Source organism: Sceloporus undulatus, chromosome 1 (assembly GCF_019175285.1).
Source record: "Sceloporus undulatus isolate JIND9_A2432 ecotype Alabama chromosome 1, SceUnd_v1.1, whole genome shotgun sequence".
Classification (NCBI taxonomy): domain Eukaryota; kingdom Metazoa; phylum Chordata; class Lepidosauria; order Squamata; family Phrynosomatidae; genus Sceloporus; species Sceloporus undulatus.
Window position 1 is genome coordinate 360,145,744 of NC_056522.1, and position 25,700 is coordinate 360,171,443.

Consider the following 25,700-nt stretch of genomic DNA (forward strand, 5'->3'; position numbering starts at 1 on the left):
TTTGCACCGTTAAAATAATATATTTGAATACATTGCCCACCATAAATCTGGACTCACTACTATTTCCATTGTGTGGATAGTCCCTTTTTTATTCTTTTCTGGTCACACTTGACCATGTATTTGCATTTTAATGGGAACACACAGATAGATATAGGTTTCTTATTCTATCCTAGAAATTTGCAGAACAGTGTTTCTGTGATTCACTACTGACTCAGTGACAGTCTGCAGTTTTCCTTTTGAAACAAAGTGCTGTATAGTTAAGATTGTTTTGGCAAGGTTAGTAAGCCAAGCTGGGATTTACAGTCTTTTACTGTGAACACAGTATTGATGAAAGATGTAATGGTTCCTGGTTAAAATATTTAATGTTTTATAATTATGCTGTGATTGAATTGTATAGCTATTTATAAATAAGAAAATAAGAAATATTTATTCAATTGAAAATAGAATTTTTCAATTTTTAAAAATTTGTTCATTCCTTTCATTGCAGGTATTCACTGCATATGAAGTTTCTAAACTTTTCAAAGACAGAAGTTAGAAATTTTCATTATAGCTGACTTGATGAACTCACTTGTTGCTTATGATGATTCAGATTCAGATTCTGAGGCAGAGGCTGGGAAGTATGAAGATGCTGCTAGTAGTGAAATAGGCCTAGCGGATTCTGCAATGAGGGCTGTTCAGTATTGTGGTGGGCTATATACAGTTAGTGGGAGCAAAGGCCAGCCTGTGGAATGTATTGGTAGCTCCAGAAGGAATGTCTATCATGAAGATGCTCTTTTACAGAACCTACAGAACATTAAAAAGCCTATGGTAACAAACTACCAGAAGACATTTGATCCTAATTTGAAAATAGCAAGTAGGAATCATAACCACTTGCTAAGCTCTTCAATGAAACCTAAGTTGCTTTCTGGAAATGAGAGTTGCTCACAGAAGAGGGTCCATGACGACAGTGATGTTCCCATACAGGGACTGAAGCCATATATTCCTAAAAGAATGAGACTGGTGAAAAATGCCGTTCCTCATGAAGCTGAATGCTCTGGAGAGAGTACAAACTGCACTATCAAAATTGGGACAGCAGAAGATAGGATGTCCATTAAAGTTTCCCAGTATATGATGCCATATATAGGATCCAAATATGGAGTTACTGAAATTCCTAAGAATCTGGTGTTTGAGATGTCTGATCACAGTGGTCCAGTTAATGCAGTCCAATGGTGTCCTCTGCAGAAGTGGAGCCATATGTTGCTCTCTGCATCTATGGATAAAACTGTCAAGGTAATGCTTTACTGAATGGACATTTGTTGCACCCTGCGTATAAAAAACACCTGAATGTTTTTATATGGAAGAAAACAAATGAGAATCCAATAAAATATGAATGTTTTTGATAAGTCCCTGTGAGCCCTTTTCTATGCCACAGCTCTTTTGTGGCAGAAAGGTGAAGACATTCATCTGTTGATCAGGGCTATGTGCTATCTGTGAAACTGAATTCCTTTAAATGGTGGGAGTAAGGAAAAGTACTGACATTTATTTTTTTATGTATGTATGTTATTTATATCCTGCCCTTCAGCCCTAAAGGATCTCAGAACGGCTTATAATTATTATTATTTTTATTTAGATGGTTCCCTGTTCTCAGGCTTACAATCTAAAAAGACACGACATAAATGGAGAAGGTGGGTGGGGAAGGAGATCAGATCCAGCAGTTCTTCTCTCCCTCTGAGGCCTGGACCAAGGCAGATGGTCAGTTAAGACTTTTCAGTTCTGATGCTAGATTCAGTCAGAACTCAGTGTTGTAGTGCAATGCAATTCCTTTACAGCCTTGTGAAAATGAATGCCCTCCCTCCATTCATTTCTTCTATCTGTGGTGTGGGGTGGGAATAGGAGCAAACCCAAATTCAGAAATCTAAAGAGGAATCCAAATCCAGCATTTGTAATATTGTTGATTCTGGTGGCTGCCACATTGTTTCCTGACACATATCTGTGTTGTCATCTCTGACTCCTGGTTAGCTAAATGAGGGTAATTCCTAACTTGATTTCTTTCCCCAAGGACAGTGATGCATGACTGGGAAGGGCTGGTATATGCGGTGCAGTTGGTGGTAACACAATAATAATCTTTGTGTCTGTATTCCCCCTACAGACAGTAATAAATTTAAGGGCAAAGCATTCTGGTTTGCCAGTCAAATTGTTAACTTTTCGTTTTCTAATTTAACTTTTTTGAAAAAAGCAAGGAGATCAATTATCTGTTGGAGTAGCATGTAGTGTGTGGTCCAGGCATTCTATACATATTGCTCAGACACATGCTATATTGTTTTCAGTAAAACTGCATCCTTAAGTCTTGTGGACGCTTTCTTCCTTTATAGTATTGTAACTGAGAAGAACTCATAGGAATGTGACAAATTGATGCTGGTAATCAATTTTTTAAAAATATTTTATTAAAATCATAATCCATTGAGGAAAAGGTAAAAAAATCATGAATACAATATATATTATGGAGCAAATGGGTCAAATAAAAACAACAACATCATTCCATAAGTTCAAATGTTAGATGGTGGCATAGGAGGGTGTTCTAAAGAATTAACAAAAGTAAAAAAGGGTAACCATTTCTCCTCAAAAGGAGTGTGATATGAAGTGGGGTTGTTGATCCTTTCTGATAGCTTTTCCATTAATAAGGTGTTCCATACCCTTTGCCATCAGTTCTCCATGAGCAAGTAGTGTGTCTTCCAGTTCTCTACTATCTCCAACCAAGTAATAGCAAGAAGGAAACAAAATGATATAATTGTATTTTAAGTTCTTATAATTACCATTAAATACAGACAAAAGTAATAACTCAGGACAAGGAACAAGGCTTTGGTTTGTGATACTCGAGATAACTTGGAACGTACAGAGAGCCAAAATTGATAGCTCTTATCACAGTGTAACCATATGTGTGTAAATGTACCCATACAATCACAACCCCTCTGGCACTTAGAAGATGTGTACTTGTACTTCTCACTAACTTAGTTGGAGTAAGGTGCCATTTGTGTATCAATTACAAGACACATTCTTTAAGGGAAGCTGATTTGGATTTAAAGGGAGGAGGACTCCAAATTTTTGACATTCAGCATTAGACTATTGTTATGTTTAAATCCAGTTCCCATCCCCTTTTTTCAAATTGGCCATTCCCATTTATATTATCTATGATTAAATTATAAAACTGGCAATCCATCTAATTCATTAGAATTTGTCTTTTAAGTTTTCCAGTGGCATCAATTAACTGTAGAATTTGGTACTTATGTGCGGTATATACTTTGGTTACTTTTAGCCTTCTTGTTAGTCCCATGGGATTCTCAAAGTACAGTCGATCCTCGGTATCCATCGGGGGATACCAAAGTCTGCAGATGCTCAAGTTCCATTGTCCCCAATGGTGGTGCAGCCATATAGCCATGCCACCATTGGGGGCAATGACACTTCACTGGTCCTCATGTATCCATCCTTCCTCCCTCCCTCCCTCCCTCCCTCCCTCCCTCCCTCCCTCCCAGCTCTCACCTGTGGCGGGTGGTCAGGCGGGTGGTGGGCATTGCCACTGCCTCCTCCTCCTCCTCCTCCTCCTCCTCCTCCTTCCATCAGCCCTTATCCTTGTTCCCCACTTCCCTGTCTCCCTCTCTCCTGGCTCTCACCAGCGATGGCAGGCACTACATCTCAAATACAGTAGTTGATTTTCCCCTCCTACAATCTCCTTCTTGGGCCTAGAACTGTACCCAGTATTCACACTGTAATTGCATTTTCTGATTTATGTAAAGCTTGATGACACACTGATGTTTTCTGTACACTTTCACTGGATTTCTGAGTTGCTAGTCTGTTTTGATTTTGTTTTTGTTTTGCCTTGCTGTGAGTCTGGTTGCTAATGTTCTCAGTGGTTCCATAGTGATTTTTCCAAGTAGAGCCAGCTCTTTGCTTAGGCAGGATGAGCTGCCCTACTTCAGGCAACAGTCCTTGGTGTTACATTAAAGGACAGCAAATTGTCAATTATATAGTTGATTACTGTATCACTACCACAGTGTGGCGAGGGGAACCAATTGGATTTTCTGCCTCGTGCATCAAGAGACCTGGACTTTTTCTGTGCTAGGGAAGAGGACACAGCTTGCAACTGTATTAAATGCAGTTTAAACTGCATTTAAGGAGCTACTTGTAAGAATGTATCTTTTGGTATTATTTACTGATATGAAAGAATACAGGAAGGAAAAAAAAATTAAGGGAATAATATGACCTCAGCTCTCCTAGTAATGCTTTCTTCCCTGGAAAAGAATGGGAAACTGACCCTGGCATCTTTGAAATGCTCTATATCACTAGAGACTACACTAGGAATAGAAAATTATTTTAGGATTATGCCATTACTGTATTTCCATATTATAAAGATTTCATGACTTTAATTGCCTTATCAGGTAGCCTGGTTCAGGAGAAGACACACACAGCAATAGCTAAGACTTCTGTTGTTTCTCAGGCAACTGAGGCAGACCCAGTGCAAAGACTAAGAGATTTGTTGGAAAGCTTATCCAGCATCGCTGAATTATTGTGAGGACAAGGTGGGGTCAGACCAGAGGCATAGGATGTGGCCATAGCTGCATGATCCTCACGTGTTGTACATTCCCAAGTGCTGTGATCAGGTACCATCAGATGTAAAGGAAAAAAAAAGATGTTGTTTATACTCAATCATCAAATCTTTGGTCCCTCTCTAGACCAATAGTGAATACTTTGCTTCACAGAAACTCCCCAGAGTCTTAAGACAGGGATGGAGAACCTTTGGGCTGCAAGACAAATTTGGCTCACCAGGCTTTGAAGCTTCTCCCCCATCCTGAACCCCTGGCATCAGTGCTTCATCTACTTTTCTCTGCCTTGGCCTTTTCTGGTTAGGTAAGGCACCCCTCTCCATACAGTTAGGTATGGAACTTCAAAGGCCAGAGTTGAAGAAATTACTAAAAGAGAAAAGGCAAAAACTCACCATCCAGAGCAATACAAAACTTCTCATTTCATTCTAATTTCCTGTGACCTATTATAAGCTGTAATTTTCTTGAACCGTTTTCTTTGTATTGATTTCAAATGCCTGTTGGTAAGTTAACCTTGTAATTAAAGCACTTAGATGCTTTTTAGGTTTGTTGAAAAGACATTTGATATACATTGTAAGATTTTATTGGAAGGTTTCTGAGGCAACCTGCTGCTAATTCTAGTTCTTCACATCAGCAGGTGACTATTATATGCTTTGCTGTCCCCAATGCCTTATTTCTGATTTTTGCAACCCTCCTCCCCAAAAACAAAAAACCCCACAAACCCTGAAGTATAAAATAATTACAAAAATACAAGGATCTTTTTTTTCTTTCATTGACATGAGTTTATGCTTTCATGTGCTACTTTGCAACAAGTTAATTAACTAGGGAGAGAGAATAGGGAGAACAGAAGCCACAAACACCAATTCCTCAGTATAATTATAGAACCATAACACAATGCATTATTGTCAGTAACTATGGCACTCATAATATTTTATAATATTGTAATAGCCAAGGGAGGCTTAATGCTGAACATTAAGAAAACAAAAATAATGGAAGGCGGAAGATCTATAAGAATTTGTCTTAGATAATGAGAAAACTGAAATACGTAGTCAAAAAGTTCCCATATCTTGGGCTGTGATGTTCATATCAGTGCTATGATGAGATGGTTGGGAGTCATTGTAACATTTGGATTTTTTAAACAAAAAAGTAACCAAAAGTATTTATTTTAATTACTTTTGAGAAAAAGGAAAGCAGAGGGCTACAGTTTTAAAATAATAAAATAATAGTTAACAACCTTAGCCCTTTCTTGATCATTCAAAAATCAAAGGCAAATTGGCAATATAGCTTAATTTTTATAAAGTAATTTTTGGCTTAAACATTTCAGTTCAGTGGTATCCAAGTCCTGCCTTCTCAAACAGGTGACTGCCCATGCTACTTGGACATTAACAGTGCTGAACCAACAGTAGCTAGATACCTTGGCCCCATTGTGATAATATAATGGTAGTTCTTTCCTTTTTCCTACTTCACAGCCTAGGAATTAACAAGTACATTAGTTCATAATTGTCCAGAAATGCAATTTCTAGTTAAGAGATAACTTAAAGTACTGTTGTTAAATGTCCTGAGAAGTAGCCACATCATTCCATTTCAAAAATTGTTCTCTTGAAGTGAAGTCCTCAATCTTCTTTAAAAAAAAAAGCAAATTGAGACTCTGGTAAATTCTAGTGAGCAGTACACAACATTTATTTTAATCCTCTCAAAGAAGAGGACAGTACTCAGAATGAATCTGCTGTTGAGAAGGCAGAGAATGTGCATTGTTGGTTGAAATGACTGAGCTCAGGTGGGAACATTGTAGAGTTTTAAAAACATTAGCCTGCAGAGTCTGAGATTTCTTGCATGCTAAACAGCCTTTGAGAGCTATTTTATTTTATTTTTTTAAATAACCATTACAGATTTTCAAAGAGCTCTTTGTACTGTTAGCTGCTGCCCTCTTTGCTGCAGATTTCAAGCCAGCAGAGGGCACAGTTAGATTAAATATGAATACTGCAGCTAACTTCTCTGTTTTGGCCAGCCACTGCAGATTGACTACTTGTAATATAAATAATAGCAAGGCAGAGAGATAATTATTACATCTGAATCAAGGAAAACTTTGGGTAATTTAAACTAACTGCCAGAATCAAGCCGGTTTATGATCCTGGCTTGTTTGTCAGCCATAGTTAATACTAACTAGGGTTCCTTTAGGATTAGGCATGAGAATAAACTCCAGGAAACAGGAAATACATACTTCTGATTTCTTCCTTGCAGGCTGAGCAGGGATAGTGCTTATGGTGTCGGACTATGGATAGGGAGACCTGGGTTCAAATCGCTGGTCAGTCATGAATCCTATTGGGTACGGGGTTAATATATTTTGCTCATCCTGGCTTACCTTGCAGAGCAGAATGAGATATGACTAAAAGTTATTAGTACATGGTCTCTTTGGAGGAACTTTGTTTTTTAAAGTAATGGAAAAGAAATTCTTGCTTTTAATGTTTTTTTTTTAAAATCAACATAGATTGTTGAGTGGTATGCAATGTTCATAAGAAACGATTGTGTGTATGGATTTTTTCCTGTCTTTTCTCTAATAAATTAATGATACACTTGTTAAACTACTAAGAAAAATATTTTTCTGTGAGGTTCTGCTATCACTCAAAAAATTAAATTAAGCTTTATTGTGAATGAGGATACTCCAATACTAATCAGTCATTAGTACAGTTGGGCCCTCCTTATACACAGATTTTTTATACATGGATTCAAGCATCCACAACTTGAAAATATTCAAAAAAAGTATAAATTTCAAGTATCAAACCTTGATTTTTCCATTTTACATGAGGGATACCATTTTGCTATGTCATTGTATTTAATGGGACTTGAGCATATACGGATTTTGTTATTCATGGGTGTTCCTGGAACCAAACCCCGGCGGATAACAAGAGCCCACTGTAACTTGTAACATATTCCTGGCTTCACCACCACTTTATTCCCAGTATATATTTTTTTTAATTTAAAAAATTGGTTTTATGCATTCCCAGAGAGCATGCTGTTTAGAGTGTTGCTTTTTTCTCCAACTGAATAGCTTGGTCTAAGGGAAACATATGTGTGTGATTGAAAACTACTAGTGAGTCATGATTTATGAATAAGCTACTTACTACACAGCACTTTGCACGCTAAAAAGTGCTAGGAGAGGATTAATAATACATTGATATCTTCAGGGTTACAATACATGCTTTGTCCACCGTCTTCTCGACCAGTAGATGAGGCTGTTCAGCACCGTGGAGAACTGAAAATGAAAAAAACAACAACACCAACCTGTCTCTAAAGGAGGAAAATATGTTTTGGGGCCTTTTATCCATGAAGAAGACCTGTTTTTACAGCACTCGATCTGATGGAGCAGAAAAGGTTTTGTGAAAAATTAACAGGCTTATGAAGATCTGAAGGTCAATACATCTCAAGGGAGAAATTGTTTCAAATGTATGTATAATGAAAAGGGTCACCCTTTGACACTCTGTTACTCTGGACAGATCACTAAATTGGTACTGCATTTGAAGACTTCGGTCTTGTGGCTTTTAGAGCTACATACATACTCTCTCTCCTTCCCTGTGATTGTGTCAGTGGTTCCTTGTAGAGGGATTAAAGGTCACACTGGCACCTCCCTTGGAGATTCCTGATCTAAATGGATTGTCATGTCTGCCTCAAAAACTTCCTAATTCTGAATATCCTTAAATCTTGTCATAGGTTTTTGCCAGGCCTTTTCTTGACTCCGTCTTTTCTTATGTGCTGCTGTTCCCAATAAATAGAAATATACTTGTTTGCATGTATACAATGCTTAGCAAGGCAAGGGAGATATCCTTCTATCATCTTTTGCAGCAAAGTTGTGAGCTCCTGGTGAGTTCAAAGTTATCTAGTGGTAAGATTTTCTGCCTATTGAGAAGAATCTTTTCTAGATTCATATAGTATTGCACCCTACTTTCTGGTCTAATTTGCAACAGAATGATTGTTCTCTCTTGCTTTTTACATTCTCTGAGTATGTAGAAATCTGGAGACATGTTCACACTTTTAGCTGGAAAAGAAAATAGTTGTTAATGGGAAAAATATATATTGGAAGGGTAGGAGACAGCTGATCAAAAAAATACATTTGCAGATTAGTTCTTAAAACATTTAAAAAATATTTTGCCTCCCTCTTAAAACTGACACATTTTTGGAGACATCCGGTAACATGGCGGAGTGAAAGCTGCAACTCGCGGTAGCAGGCGAGGGAGTGGCACCACTTGCAGTTTAAAAAGTCTGGGAAAATCGTTCCCCCCGATAAAGGGGACTCGGGTGGACCCACGGGGTCTTCTAGGATCACCAGTTGCCCCCAAGTCCCTTTAACAGAGCCTTGGTGGCCCGGTGATCAGACGGAGGACGAGGGTGAACCGCGACTGCAAGGAGGGCTAGAGCAAAGCCCCGCCGATCCGGAGTTTTAGGGGGAGAAGAGGAAGGAGAACTAAATTGAAACTTACTGGACATTTAAGATCTTCAACATATATACTTTATCAGAGGTAAAGAAGAATATTTGGGGAATAGAGAAGAAGAACTAAGGTGTGGAGTTTTGAAAGATCAATGAACAGTGGAGAGATAGACTGTACAAGTCAAATAAAAAGCAGCTCGCGGAGGAAGGCTTGGGGAAAGCGAAATAAAACCCGTGAGCAGGAGAAAAGAGTGGAGGAGGTGGAAAAAGAAACAGCATTGTAATTAAACAGGAGGCGGAGAGACAGTGAGAGACGGAGAAGAAGACAAAAAAAAAAGATAAAGAACAACAATAATAGACAAGGAGGAGAAGCAGACGACTGCGGACAAGGAAGAGAAGTAGACGACGACGGACGGGGAGGAGAAGCAGACGGTTTGAAGAAAAAGAGGACAGCGGCAAGAAACCAGGAAAAGAAAGATTGCTTAATTAGTAAGACTCACCAGTCGGCGTTTTCAAGGCCAAATACCACATGGAAGATAAGGAAGTAAAAGGGGAAAGGAAACGGAAGTGACGCATAAAAAACAAGGAGAAGTAGCAAGAAGATCCGAGTATAGAGACAAAAAGGCAAGAGACTGCCTACGCCACCAAGCGGTTAGGAGGTATAACTGCACCAGGAAGTAAAATTTAACTAAATCCAAGGAGTAAAGGAAGATAGAGCGACACACAGTGGTGAGGAGGAATAGTGGCAAAGGAATGGACAAAACAATAATGCAAACTAGAGGCCAAGAAAAAAAAGAAAAAAAAATGCAGCAACTGGCAGAATCTAGACATTTAGCAGAAAGAAGGCCATCTCTAGAAATTAAATCAACAGACCCGAACTGGAAAATATTAGAGGCAATACAAAGAAATGAAGCAAATATAAGACAGGAAATCAAAGCCTCTAGAGATGAATTGAGACAAGACTTTAAGAGAGACATGGATGAACTAAAAGAGACAATGAAGGGCATACAAGAGGATGTGAAAATGACAAAAAAGAAAGTATCTAAATTAGAGATTAAAATGGAAGAGCTAAAAAGAGTCACACAAGAATTAACCCTGACACAGACATTGGAAAAGGAGCAGAGTAAAATAAGAGAATTAAAAGACAGAAGGAAATGTATAAAAATAAGAGGATTAAAAGAAAAATATAATGAGAATTTGTATGACAAAATAATACCAGTTTTGGCTGAATTGGTGGACTGTAGCCCAGAGTTATTGGACTTAGACGTGGACAAAATCTTTAGAATAAACTCTGTGGCAGCTAAAAACAGGAACCTACCGAGGGATGTGGTGGCTTATTTTACAAGAGAAAGAGTAAAGGAAAAAATTATTCAAGAAAGCTACAAAAAGAAAATAACTATAGATGGATTGGAAATTCAGATTTTCAAAGATGTCCCAGGAGAGATTTTGAGAAAAAGAAGGGACTATGCAAACTTAACAAGAATGTTACAAATTAAAAACATATGATATAAATGGGAACCGTTGGAAGGGGTGTCCTTTATGTGGAGACAGAGATATTACAAAATAGACACGCTAGAGAAGGCAAAAATTTTCTACAACAGATGGTTTAAGGAAGAAGAGAAATTGGACAAAGATTTAGACAAAGAAAGAAAGAAGGACGAAGAAAGAAAAGAGGAAACTCCCAAAGATTCGAAGGACAGAGAAGAAAGACAAAAGAAGAAGGAAGAGGAAGGGAAAGAGGCAGTGGAAAAAACTCTGTGGGAAGGGGCAGTAGGGGGAGTGGATTTAGAGTGGGAAGAAGAATTGAGATCCTTGGAAGGAAGCAAAGAAAGTATCATAGAGGAAAGAAAGGATCTGGAAGAAGAAAGAGAGTAAAATAAAAACAAGTATTCTAGTAAAGAAGTTTAGGGGGAAGGGGAAATAAGTGAAATAAGTAAAATAGATAAAAAGAAAAAGATATTATAGTGAGGGTAAGATAGATGAAGAGTTGGAGATGAAGTTCCTTTCATGGAACACGAAAGGCATGAACTCTGTGTATAAAAGAAAAAAAATATTTCACGAATTGGAGAAACAAAAATGGGATATATGTAGTATTCAAGAAACCAGAATAAAGAGAAAAGATGAGAAATACAGTATTTAAAAAATCCAAAACTGGGAGAAGTATACATATCAGCGGGCACAAGAAAGAAGAATGGAGTTGCAATATATATTAAAAATAAAAGTGTGTGTAAGGAAGTCTTAAATGATCCAGATGGTAGATATGTAGGTGTGGAAGTGATGATTAATGGAAATAGAACATTAGTATTAGGAGTATATGGCCCAACAGAGAAAAAAGCAAAATTTTACAGGAATTTATTAAAGAAAATAGCAAATTTAAAATATGAATTTTATTTGTTTATGGGAGATTGGAATGGCGTGGTTAATCCTAATTTAGATAGAATGTCAAAAAAAAAAAAAAAAATCACAGAGAATCAAGGGAAATTACCAGAAAAGTTTTTTGATCTGTTAGAGATGCTATCGTTAGTAGACCCATGGAGAGAAAGGAATAAAGAAAGGAAAGACTATACCTTCTACTCAATCCCACACAATTCTGCTTCTAGAATAGACATGTTTTTTATTTCATCAGAATTCTTAAAGGATGTCAAAGAATCAAGGATAAAAATAAATAAGAATTCGGACCACAATCAAATTTGGCTAGAATTGGAACAATCAGAGAAAGAATACAGCTGGAGGTTAGATGCATCATTATTGGAAGATGAGAAAATAGTGAAGGAAATAAAAGAGCAAATAAAGTTTTTCCTTTTAGAAAATACGGAGGAAGATACAAGTATAAATACAATATGGGATACGGCCAAAGCTGTAGTAAGAGGATATCTGATTAAGTATAAGAGTGAGAAAAACAGGAAAAAGAGAAAAGAAATTCAAAAGATATCAGAGGAAATACAGGAGATAGAAAAGAAAAAAATGAAAGAGCCAAATAATAGGAAATTAGATAAGGAATTGAAAATTTTAAAGAAACAATTAGAAGGGAAAATGGCGGAGGAAGTGAGCATCAAAATGAAGTATGCAAAGCAGAGATATTTTGAACAAGGTAATAAGGCAGGAAAATTATTGGCGTACAAGGTTAAAAAATTAAAAGAAGCAAGACAAATTACAGAATTGATGGGAGAGCAAGGAGTGATTACAGAACAAAGTAAAATAAGAGATATATTTTATAAATTTTACAAAAATTTATATGAAGGGAAGGAATATGATCAGGTTAAAATGGGGAAAATGGTAAGATACCTGGATAAAATAGAAGAGATTAAGATAGATGAAGAGTTAAAAAGAAAGATCAATCAAAGAATTACAAAAGAAGAGATTAGGGAGGCCATTAAGAAAGGGAAAAAAAGGGAAAGCTCCAGGACCAGATGGTTACATATTAGAATACTATAAAATATTTGAAGAAGAATTGATAGAAATAATGGAAAAAATATTTAACAATATATTGGAAAAGGGGATCCCAAATTCTTGGAAGGAGGCGGTTATAACTTTAATTCCTAAAGAAAGTAGAGACCCAAAATATCCCCAAAATTATAGACCAATTTCACTTCTAAATACAGATTACAAATTATTCACAAACATTATAGCAGAAAGACTAAAGAAAGTATTAACGGGATGGATAAAAGATGATCAAAGTGGATTCCTCCCAAATAGACAGGCGAAACAAAACATAAGGATTATATTAGATTTGATAGAGTATTATGAGAAAAAACCGGGTAAAGAAGCAGCTTTGATATTTTTGGATGCGGAAAAAGCTTTCGATAATTTGAATTGGACATTCATGAAAAAATTGATTAAAAAATTAAATTTTGGCGAAAATTTATGTAAATGGATAGAGGGACTATATAAAGAACAAAATGCAAGAATTTTAGTAAATAAAATCAAGACTAAAAGGTTTCACATTAGTAAAGGAACTAGGCAAGGATGCCCTCTGTCACCAAGTTTGTTTATAACGTGTTTGGAAGTTTTATGTAATAGGATAAGAAAAGAGGGAAAGATTCAAGGAGCAAGAATTAAAGGGAAAGAAATTAAAATAAAAGCCTTTGCAGATGATATAGTGTTAATAGTGGAGAATCCGGTGGAAAATGTGACTAAAACCCTGGAAATAATAAATGAATTTGGTAATTTGGCGGGAGTGAAAATAAATAAAGAAAAATCAGCGATAATAATCATTCAAGAGAAATCGGGAATAGCAATTCAGAAAAAGGTTAAATATCTGGGAATCCAAATTACAAATAAAAATAATGAATTGTTCGATAATAATTATAAACAAGTTTGGCAGGGAATAAAGAAAAATATGGAGAAATGGTCAAAGTTACAAATTTCGTTATTAGGAAAAATTTCGTTAGTAAAGATGGCAATACTCCCTAAGATTTTATTTTTATTTCAGAACCTCCCGATAATATTGAACAATAAAATATTTAGTGAATGGGAAAAAGATTTGAGGAAATTTATTTGGGTGGGCAGAAAGCCTAGAATAAAATGGAAAAACATGATAGATATCAAAGAAAGAGGGGGATTAGGCCTTCCAGATCTAAAATTATATTTCCATGCATGTTGCATGGAATGGATATTGAGTTGGATAGAACTGGAAGACGAAAAATTGCTCAATCTAGAAGGATTTAATCTGCGATACGGATGGCACGCCTACATGTGGCTAGAAAAGACAGAATTGAACAAAGAATTTAATGATCATATAATTAGAAGAGCCCTAGGGAAAATTTGGAATATTTACAAAGGGAAAATATATAGTCAATTACCGGAATGGGTATCAATTCACGAAGCATTATTATATAGGGGGAAAATAGAAGGTAAAGAGTGGTTGAGATACAAAGATTTACTAAAATTAGAGGAAGGAAGATTGGTAATGAAGACAAGGAGGGAATTAGAAAAAGAAGGATATAATATTTCTTGGTATCTATATTATCAAATGCGAGAAAGACATAAATTAGATGTAAGAGAAAAAGGGATTACAAATAGAAGTACAGAACTAGATTTAATAATAAACGACAAGAAAGGCAGGAAAATCTCAACATTTTACAATTTATTTTTAAAATTAAATTTGGAACAAGATCGGATAAAGCAATGTATGATTAAATGGGCACAGAATATTGGACAAAGCATTCATTTAGAAACATGGGAAAAAACTTGGGGAGAAGATTTAAAATTTACACTATGTATGGATATAAGGGAAAACTTTTATAAAATGTTCTATAGGTGGTACCTTACTCCGAATAGATTGGCGAAAATATATAAGAATGAAAAAGCAACATGTTGGAAATGTGAAAGAGGGATAGGAAGTTTCTACCATATGTGGTGGACGTGCCCAGAGATACATAAATTTTGGGTTAAAGTTCATAAAATAATGATGGAAATAATACAATTGCAATTTCCATTACTTCCGGAAATGTGCCTACTGAATGTGGTTCAAGATAGGAAAGTGAGAGAAAAGAAAAAACCGTTATTATACTTAATTACCATGGCTAGAATGGTAATAGCTAAAAACTGGAGAAATAGAGAAATACCTGACATAGAAATGTGGTTGGAGAAATGTTTAGAGATAATGGAGTTAGATAGGTTAACGATGTTAATGAAGGGGAAGATATTAGAAGAAGAAGATATGGTAGGGGATAGACTAATAAAGATTTATCAGAAGTGGAAAGAGTGATAAAACAGGTGACAGATACGTGAAATAATATAAGAGGATATAAAATATGGTATAATATAACGGAATAAGGTAGGTTGACTTGTATTGGAAAAAAAAAATAGGCTCGATTAGGCCAGCCTTAGAAATTAAGAGATAGAGGATGTCTGAAGCTGAGATAAAGTCAAGTATAAAGAAGGTTTAATATGAAGAATTAGAGAGAATAGCTAAGAAATCAGTAAGATAAATAAGCAAGGGAATGGGGGGGGGGAAGAGTAAAAGGACTGTGGTAAGCTGAGGTTAAGCATGTATAATTTTCCTTCTATTTTTTTTGGTTGTTTTTTTATGTGGAAAATCAATAAAGATTATTAAAAAAAAACTGACACATTTTATCATAGTTGTGCTCAAAGGGTGCTCAAAAATGGCTCCTCTTCATCCTGGAGAGAAGCAACCAGTGGGATCCCACAGGGCTCTGTCCTGGGGCCAGTGTTATTCAACATCTTTATCAATGACCTGGATGACAGGACTGGGAGCATACTTATCAAATTTGCAGATGACACCAAATTAGGAGGAGTAGCTAATACCCCAGAGGACAGGATCAAAATTCAAAATGAACTGAATAGACTAGAAAGCTGGGCCAAAGCTAACAAAATGAAATTCAACACAGAGAAATGTAAGGTACTTCACTTAGGGCAGAAAAATAAAATGCACAGATATAGGATGGGAGACACCTGGCTGAATGAAACTACATGTGAAAGGGATCGGGGAGTCCAAGTGGACCACAAGTTGAACATGAGTCAACAGTGAGATGCGGCAGCTAAAAAGGCCAATGCAATTTTAGGCTGCATCAATAAAGGTATAGTGTCTAGATCAAGAGAAGTAATAGTGTCACTGTATTCTGCGCTGGTCAGGCCCCACCTGGAATACTGTGTCCAGTTCTGGGCACCACAATTTAAAAAGGATGTTGAGAAACTGGAGTATGTCCAAAGGAGGGCAACTAAAATGGTGAAAGTTCTGGAAACCATGCCCTATGAGGAACGACTTAGGTTGTTGGGGATGTTTAGCCTGGAGAAGAGAAGGTTAAGAGGTGATATGATAGCCCTGTTTAAATATTTGAAAGGATGTCATATTGAAGAGGGAGCAACTTGTTTTATGCTGCTCCAGAGAACAGGACCCGGAACAATGGATGCAAGCTGCAGGAAAAGAGATTCCACCTCAACATTAGGAAGAACTTCCTGACAGTAAGGGCTGTTCGACAGTGGAACACACTCCCTCTGAGTGTAGTGGAGTCTCCTTCCCTGGAGGTCAAACAGAGGCTGGATTGCCATCTGTCGAGGATGCTTTGATTTGGATTTCCTGCATGGCTGGGGGTTGCACAGGATGGCCCTTGTGGTCTCTTCCAACTCTATGATTCTATGATTTTGTCAGCATTGATTCTGCTGCAATCTGTAATCCATTGGCCTAGTTAGAATAAACTTGTTGTTATTGTTCACTGTCCTCCAGTCAGTCTTGACTCCTGGTGACCCTGTGAATAACATAGCCCCAAGCCTCCTGTCGTTAATGCCCTGCTTATGTCCTGCAAGCCCATGGCTGTAACCTTCTCCTTTGAGTCTGTCCAACCGATATATGGTATTTCTCTCTTTCTACATCCCTTCACCTTTCCTAGCATTATTGTCTTTTCTAGTGAGTCATCTCTTCTCATGATGTGGGTAAACTATGACAACCTCAGTTTGGTTATCTTGGCTTCCAGGGAGAGTTTAGGCTTCATCTGCTCTTGGGCCCATTTGTCTGTACACAGTATCCTTAGTACACAACATCCTTAATACTCTTTTCTAGCACCGCATCTCAAATGATTTGATTTTCTTTATGTCATTTATCCTCACTCTGGTCTAGGCACATAACTGTTATTTTAGTGACTTTACATTTCATTTAAAACATCACTCATCTTACATCATATTAGCATCTTCATCAGATTCTCCCATATTCTTCTTAGCAAACATTCCTTAAGAGGCAGCCATATAGTCTACCCTTTTCTATTTGGCATTTATATCCATGGAAAGATAATATCCTTTCACTGTCATTACAATATATTACAGCATTTGTTATATACAGTGGTACCCCGGGTTACGAATTTAATTCGTTCTGCCGCCGCTTTCGTAACCCGAAATACTTCGCAAGCCGAAAAACCCATAGGCGCTAATGGGGAAAAGCCGCGATTTCGTGTGAAATAGCGCCGAAAAGCACCAAAAATTTTTCGTAACCCGAAAAAACCTTCGTAACCCGGAACAGTTTTTTTAAATGGATTTTTTTCGTAACCCGGAAATTTCGTAAGGCGCCGCATTCGTATCCCGGGGTACCACTGTATTTGTATAAGGGGCATTTATCTCCTCAGATAATTAGTATTTATTTAATGAAGCCTATTTAGTATTTAGAGTAGAGGTTCTGTCTCTCTTACCATCACTTTGAGGGTTTTTCCTGGCTAGGAATGGAAGCAGCCTAAAAGCTGTGATAGACAGCGAAGCCTGACCATTGGAGATTGTTTAAAGAGGCCCTAACTCTTCTGTTCCAGTATGTAGCTTTTATACTGCCGTCAACCTCTATCTGTCCAGAGACAGGTTTAGCCTATCCCTGTTAATGTCAACAATATTCTTCCCCTCCAAAGGGAAGTGAGATTAAGGCATTTAAGGGACCATTTGCCTGAGAATGTAGCTATCTGTTCCTTCTGGCTGCCTGTCATCAGATAATTGAATCAGATTGCATCAATCATTAGCTGAATAATACTATTTTACCACTGCAGTATTCCTTTTTGGTTTCTTTATTATAGTCTGGTCACTGGTTTAATGTTTCCCTTTTAGACTGTTTTCCCTTATAACCTTTGTTTTGGCTTAGATAGCTTCATACTCAGAACTGGATGGTAAGTCTGCACTCTTAATATGTTGTAATCTGACACACAGGCTACATCTGCACTGAAGAAATAATTCAGTTTGACAACACTTTTATTGCCATGGCTCAATGTGATGGAATTCTGGGATTTGTAGTTTGTTATGGCACCACACCTCTCTGGCAGAGAAGGCTAAATAGCTCACAAAACTACAAACTGCAGAATTCCATAGCATTGAGTGGCAGTGGTGTCACATTGCATTATTGTGCATTGCAGATGTAGCCATAGACATCCTACTTCTTCCTTTAAACAGATACCTTTATTTCATTAATATTCACACCTCCAGGGCTGTGTGTGTGTGCGTGCGTGTGTGTGTGTGAGAGAGAGACATTTTGCAAAATATATATCCAAATTAGCACTGAGCCTATAATACCCAATCCAGCCATGAAATTTAGTGGGTGACCTTGGATGATATATTGTGTCCCAGCCTGACCTGACTTGCAGGCTTGTGAGGATAATATGGGGAAAAGAGCAGCTTGTGTGTCACCTTAAGCTGATTGGAGAAAGGAGATATAAATCTTATTTAAGAAAATAAATAAGCCATTTTGCACAAAACTTCACTCTTGTTTTTCAGAAGCTTAGTTCAGAAATGGGGGGGGGGGGAAAGCTTTTTAGTTGTTATTGTTAGACAGTTGTGAGTCATATACACTTGCAGATCTACTACAGATCACCCAGAAATTACCAGTAGTTCCTGGTCCACCTTCTGTCCTATTTATCTTAAGTTTTTGCATAATTTCCCTCTGTGGGAAAAGGTGAATGTATATGTATTAAGTTGCCCTGTGACCATTTGTTTGTAGTCCTATTTTTCTAGCTTTTGCATAATCATAGAAAATAAGTGGATTTCTATCTGTTTAAGATAATCCTTTGGTGAATATTTTTTGTAGTTACTTTCGTAACATAAAAGTAATAGATAAATAATTGAGAGACAATGCTTAATTTAAAATGATAATTTCATTGCTTTTGCTGTGGACATTCTGTTGAAATCAGTGGGAGTGATGCTGAAACAATTCTTGGTCATATATCTTATGAAGCGTTTTAAACATTTTGTTTCCAAGCATGCTGTTTCCAAGGAAACTGAAAGTAGTCATTGCAAAGTGTGATTCTATATTTTTCAGTATCCCTGGGTGGAACATATTTCTATGTTACAGTATTTATTATAGTATTCAGTTGTGAGAATTAATGACACACTTTCTTGCCTTAAAATGTTTCTTTCCAAAGATGCTTGTAAACCTGTTGCTATAACTAACACTATCTGATCCTTATCTGGAATACACACTTTGTGCCACTTAAATATGTGCATCCTCCCTGGTGCTAAACATAGGCTGTTAATGAGCCATTCCTGATTTCAAAGCCCTCTATGGCAGTAAAGAGTGCATGCCACTCATTCCTAATTGGTGCCTAGATGTACTGGACAGTGGCTGTGATGTGTGGGGATGATGTCAATTTTAGGTTAACATCTGGAGTGGAACAAATAAGGAAATGATGACCTGTGCTGTTTTTACTTCATATTATAGTAGTTCCTTTTGTTTGATGTGCAGTTTCTTGGAGGGCCATTTTCTTGGCATCCTGTTAGTGACAAATACAAGCATAATTCCATTTTATGTTTGTGAATGTAATTGTTGGTTGTTTTAGAGGTTGGTATTCCTTTCCTTCCCTCCACATCAACCCAAGCGCCCCCCCCCCCCCCTTCAAATTCATCATGTCATTGTGATAGCTTCACCAACAGCCGTTCTGATTCTGGTGGAAAGGAGAAACAATTGGAGAAGTGTCTGGCTATGTTCTCATAGTCAGAAGTAGATCGATGACATAATCTGTGCAGACCTCCAGAGGACACTGGTGGATCTTGGTAGAAGATACCCTCAGTCTGCAGTGGCTATGGGAATATATCCAAATGGTTCTCTAATCCCTCTTGCTCTCCACCAGCCATGGAATAGTTTTTGGGAGGGGGATATTGTTCTGTGTCTGTCAACAAAGGGGTGTTATATTGAAACTGAAGCAAGCTTGTTTTCTTCTGCTCCAGAGTATGGGATCCAGACTAATGGATGCAAAAGAGATTCCACCTCAACATTAGGAAGAATTCTTGACAGCAAGAGATGTTTGACAGTGGAACATGCTCCCTCAGAGAATGGGGGAGTCTCCTTTGGAGGTTTTTAAACATAGGCTGGATGGCCTTCTGTTGAGGTGCTTTGATTCTGTGTTCTTGCATGACAGGGGGTTGGACTGGATGGTCCTTGAGGTCTTTTCCAACTCTATGATTCTAGAACTGAGTGTAGTTCCAGGCCTCCCCAAGAGTTCTTTTAGTGGTAGACACTCACATTACTGCTTTATTGGCTTATGCAGTACACGACAGAGAAGCCATCCAGTTGTTTTGCTGATGGTCTCCAGTCGTATAGTTTCCCCATATTCTTCCCAGACTGTCCCACCTGTCAATCAAACAGCCAATATGGTCATCTTTGCTTTTTTTTTTAAACAGGGGAATTGAATAAATTTAGATTTATTTCTTGACACTGAGAATGGAGTCAGGTCTGTGCTGTATTCCAGATGTGGGCAGCCAGGCGGAAACATTTTTTTCTGGTGGCAAAACAGAGATCCTTCCTATTATGTAATCTGTGTATACTGGGACCTGTACAGTGTACAGATTATGCCCACAGCAATTGCCACGTTTTCATTTGTTAAGTAGTTGGCTATGTTCTCACTCAGACTTTAGACATGTATCAGACGTGTCTGATACAGAAATGCACCAGTGGCTTGTTGATACACCTTCCTGACTTCAATAGATGCTTGCACAAACATGATCCAGGAAGTGGCCAAGGCTGCCATCTCATGCGCCGAGAACAGAGAAGAAGTGGCCCTATAGATGTTGTTACATTGCAACTCTCATGATTCTTCACTGTTCACTATGGGCCCGTACAGACAGGCCAAAATAAAGCTGCTTCGGGTCACTTTGGAGGTATGCTGTTTAAATGATGGATGCGTCCTAAGAGCCCAGAAGTCACACCAAAGCCATGCTCCAGTCCTTAGGAGCATACCTCCAAAGTGACCCGAAGCAGCTTTATTTTGGCCTGTCTGTATGGGGCCTATATTAACAAGAGGTGATAGGAGCCGCAGTCCAACATTAGCCAGAGGGTCCATTCCTGCTGTACACACTGGAAGGTAAGTTGTGTTGAACACTTGCCCTGTTGAACATCTGAATAGATATATATAGGATAGTACTGCTAATTATTATCACTTGTTGTTGTTTGCCTTAAGTCGTTTCCAAATTATGGCAACCCTAAAGTTAACCTATCATGAGGTTTTCATGGCAAAATTTGTTCAGACAGGGTTTGCTCTTGCCTTCTTCTGAGGTTGAGAGATATCACTTGCCCAAGTTCACCCAGTGGATTTCCATAACTAAGTGGGGATTTGAACCCTGTGCTCAGTAGTAGTTCAGTGCTCAAATCATTACACCATACTTGCTCTTGTTAATTAATGAAGTATTATACAAGTTGAATCTCCCTTATCTGGTCTTTTGAAATCTGAAGTACTCCCTGAACCAATTTTTTTCAGGCGTGGCTGAGATAGTGACACCTTTGCTTTCTGATGGTTCAATGTACACAAACATTGTTTTATACACAAAACTACTTAAAATGTACAAAATTACCTTCAGGCTATCTCTATAAGGTGTATACTGTATAAAATAATTTAATTTTGTATTTATACTTGGGTCCCTTCTCCAAGATATCTCATTATGTACATATATGCAAATACAGGTATTCCAGACCTCCCCCCCCCCCATCCAAAATCTAAATTACTACTGGTCCCAAGCATTTTGGAAAAGAGAGGCTCCACCTATGTAGACAATTATGTCAATACATAAGTAAGCATGCATGTAATTATGCCGTTAAATTGCTGTTTTCCAGCATTGAAGGCGGAGCCATCCTTAATGAGGGTTGGTTTTCCCTTTTGCTCCAATCAGGCAGAATCTTGACTTTGGGCATCAGCACAGGGAGACACGCCCCCACTCAGTCTAGTTCCTGCCTTTGCTCCGTCAGGCTGCTTTTCAAGCTTTCTCTTCCTTTACTTAAAAAAAATCCTTCCTCTCTCTCTTTTCTCTCTGTGGGGCAGACTAGAACCAATGGAGGACCTAGATAGCTCCGGGATGTTCAGCAAATCTGGACATGCTCAGAGGGCCTCTCCCGAACGACGAGGCTCGGCCCAAGACTCTGAGCTGTGGCACGAAGGCCGCTTGGCGCAGCCGGAGGAGGGATATCCCTCGTCTCTGCGCTCTACCGCGCCCAGCCGCTGCAACCTGTCCCGAGATCGGGAGGGAGCGGCTGCCATGGAGGACAAACCCAGGAGCATGAGTAGCACCGCAACGAGCGGCCCTCCTCCTCCCCAAACGCTCCCACCAGAGCTTTCTGCCCTGGTTTCCTTAATTGCCATGCAGGCGGCGGCATTTTCCTCCACTGCCTCCCAAGCCTCCCTCCACCCAGTGGCTCAAGCCTCGGCTGCTCCTTCGGCCCAAGAATCTGGGTCAGATAGACATAGCTACCTTTCCCATAGGGCCAGAGAGTCTTCCCTCTCCCCTCCTGCTTCCCGCTCCTCCAGGGATCCCATCCCCCAATCAGAGAGGGACAAATTCGCGCCCAAAAGTTCCCTGGCATGCAAACACAAAAAAGGAGGGGAAAAGGGAGGGAAAAAGACCATTTTGGCTCCTCCTTATTCCCTGGGCTCCAAACTTAATAGAAGGGCGCCATCTAGTGGCAAAACATCTCAGACCAAAAAATTCAAACCTCAGCCAACTAGATCATCGGAAGATGAGAACCTTTCCAGATCACAATCCAGTTCTGTCTCTGAATCAGAGGAAGGAGAGTGGTCTGATGAGGATGAAGACGAAGACCGAACTGGGACTTCCTCTTCGGCTAGACTTTTCCCTGTCGATGACTTCCCTATCTTATTGAAGAAGGCAATCAGAGCCCTTGAACTGGAGGCTAAACCACAGCCTACCCAACAAGAGGACACCGATCTACCTAAAGGCAAAGGTGAATCCTTTCCAAAACCCTCACCATCCTCCGAAGAGGTTCCTTTTCCATCTGATTTCATGAGAGTAATCAAAGATGAATGGTCCAAACCTGCCACAGTCAGACCCAATCCTAGCTCTGTAAAAAAGTTTTATTCCCTGCCTCAGAATGTAATGACCAAACTACAGATCCCCTTAGTGGATGCTCCGGTTTCCTCTCTTGTTACATTGGCCATGTACGCTAGAGATGGGGAAGAATCACACAAACTGCCTGAAGACAAAAGGGCCAACTCTGCCCTTAAGAGGTGCTTTGAGGCCTCTTCCACTGCAGTCAGGGCTGCATCATCTACCTCCATCCTAACCAGGGCAGCACATCTATGGGCTAAAGACCTCATGCTAGAAGTCCCCAAGGGCAACACTAGACTCCTTAAGGTTCTAGCATTCGCTGCCGATTCCTCCCTTGACATCATTCAATTCAGCTTACGTGCTCAGGTGGCCTCAATACCAATCAGAAGATACCTTTGGCTAAAAAACTGGCAAGTAGATACTTGCTCTAAACAAAACCTGACACTGGCTCCCTTCAGTGGAACCAAACCGTTCGGTGAAGCCCTAGACCCGGTACTTATTGAGACTAAAGATAAGAAAAAGGCTCTTCCATCTACCACTTGCCGAGACGATAGAAGGCCCTCCCGTCAAGGTCAACAGTCCTTTCGTTCCCCCTAGTCTACATACAACTCATCTTGGGGGAGAGGAACCAGAAGTGGCAGACGACAGTGGACTGACAGAAAGTCCTCCTCACAACAACACTACAACAATAGTTCCTTTTCCAAAAACAACACCAGCCAATCCAATAACAACAATGCCGGGAAACGGCGAAATACCTCAACCTGACTATCCCAGCGCCAGAGTGAGGGGCCATCTACAACACTTTATTCAGACTTGGTGCTCAACTACCTCAGACAAATGGGTACTGTCTACCCTGTTCTCGGGATATCAGATAGACTTTACTCAAACTCCAAGGGATCATTTCATTATTTCCCCCAAATCCCAAAGGCCAAGCAAACACCAGTTAATGTTAGAAGCGATCAACCATCTATTACAGATTGGGGCAGTTGAACCCGTTCCCCTTCCTCAAATCATGAAAGGGTCCTATTCTATCATTTTTCTAGTCCCAAAAAGAGACAAATCATGGAGATCAGTCCTCGACTTGAAAAGAGTCAACAGACATGTCCCCAAATGTCGCTTCCGGATGGAAACGCTGAAGACTATTCTAGAATCTCTCCATCCAGGTGACTACTTAGCTTCTGTGGATTTGACTGAAGCTTATTTACATATTCCGGTTCACAGGGACCACCAAAAGTTTCTACGCTTCTGCTACCACAAAACTCACCTCCAATACAGGGCCCTTCCCTTCGGCCTGTCATCGGCTCCAAGAGTATTTACCAAAATCATGATAGCTCTGGTGGCCCATTGGAGACTTCAAGGGATCCGTGTCTTCCCCTACTTGGACGACCTCCTGATCGCCTCCCCGTCTCCATGTCAGGCGACAAAAGATGTCAATGTCATTCTCTCATCACTACATCACCATGGTTTTCTGGTAAATCTTGGGAAGAGCCACCTTTCCCCTACCCAACGCATACATCATTTGGGAGTGATTATAGATAGCAGAAAAAGTCTGATATCTCTTCCACCAGAAAGGATCAAAACGATTCAAGACATGATTGCATTGATAACCAAGAATCCATCAGCAAACCTCCTCCTTCTCGCAAGGCTACAGGGGCTCATGATAGCAGCCTCCCAGTGTGTTCCCTGGGCCCGATTTCATTCCCGCCCTCTACAGTGGCTGATATTACCTTATCAAAAATCAATCACGCACAAGATGAACAAGCAAGTTCCACTCCCTTACAAGGTCAAACTGTCCCTACGATGGTGGAACTCCCACTCCATCTTACTCGGGCGGCCAATTCAACCAACCCCCCCAATCTTAATAACAACTGACGCCAGCTTGATGGGCTGGGGGGCCACTCTACACGACCTATACGCACAGGGATGTTGGAACCCAAAAGAAAGAGCACACAGCATAAATTGGCTTGAACTAAGGGCAGTAAGACTAGCACTTCTAGCGTTCTCTCAACACATAAAGAACAAAGCGGTCCTAATACGCACCGACAACATAACAACAAAGGCACACATAAACAGAGAAGGAGGGACCAGATCGACAACCTTGATGCAAGAAGCATCGTTACTGCTTCATTGGGCAGAAACCAACCTCCTCTCCCTCAAAGCAGAACACATAAAGGGAGAACTAAACACAAGAGCTGACTGGCTGAGCAGATCGGACATAGATCAAGCAGAATGGCACTTTCCTCCTGATAACACGGAGGTTCGGCATGCCTCTGGTCGACCTGTTTGCATCCCCAATGAACAACCAGGTCCCTCGGTTCTTCTCATGTTTTCTGACTCAGGGCGCAGAACAAATGGATGCCCTACACGCACCTGGGCCCCAGGGCCTTCTGTATGCGTTCCCACCAACAGCAAATTGAGAGGCGCTTATTAATTAAAGACGGATTGCTTCCTGGAGTCGCAGATACTATTATCCAATCGAGGAGAGAATCTACTCAGAGAATTTACGAATACTCTTATAGATCTTTCTGTAATTGGTGTAGATCTAATCAGACTTCCTCCTCCTCGGTATCTATAAACACACTGTTGCTATACCTCCAAGATGGTCTCGACAAAGGTCTCAGGCCTAATACCTTGAAAAGACAGATTTCTGCCATTATGTCAGCTCTCCCATCAAAATTGGCCTTCAAACTATCGAACCATCGCTATGTTAAAAGATTCCTGAGAGCAGCCTCTCTCATCAAGCCACCTACAGTCCACAGATACCCTAACTGGGATTTACACATTGTCCTTCAGGCACTGACTAAATCTCCCTTTGAACCCTTAGGCAAAACAGATCTAAAGTTCTTGACTTGAAAAACTCTTTTCCTTACAGTTATCACTTCGGCACATAGAGTATCAGAATTGGGAGCACTGTCAACTAGAAGTGAACTTTGCATATTCAGAAAAGATTC

General features: G+C 39.3%; 1 protein-coding gene across 2 annotated transcripts in view; it reads left to right on the forward strand.

The window, feature by feature from the left end:
• WDR25 (WD repeat domain 25) overlaps positions 1–25,700 on the forward strand; it is a 102,794-nt gene that overhangs the window by 2,324 nt on the left and 74,770 nt on the right. For both annotated transcript variants that reach the window (XM_042448083.1, XM_042448092.1), the window contains exon 2: positions 488–1,269. In XM_042448083.1, coding sequence (XP_042304017.1) covers positions 559–1,269 — 711 coding nt within the window. In that variant the 5' untranslated portion in view covers positions 488–558. The remainder of the gene's footprint in view (positions 1–487; positions 1,270–25,700) is intronic.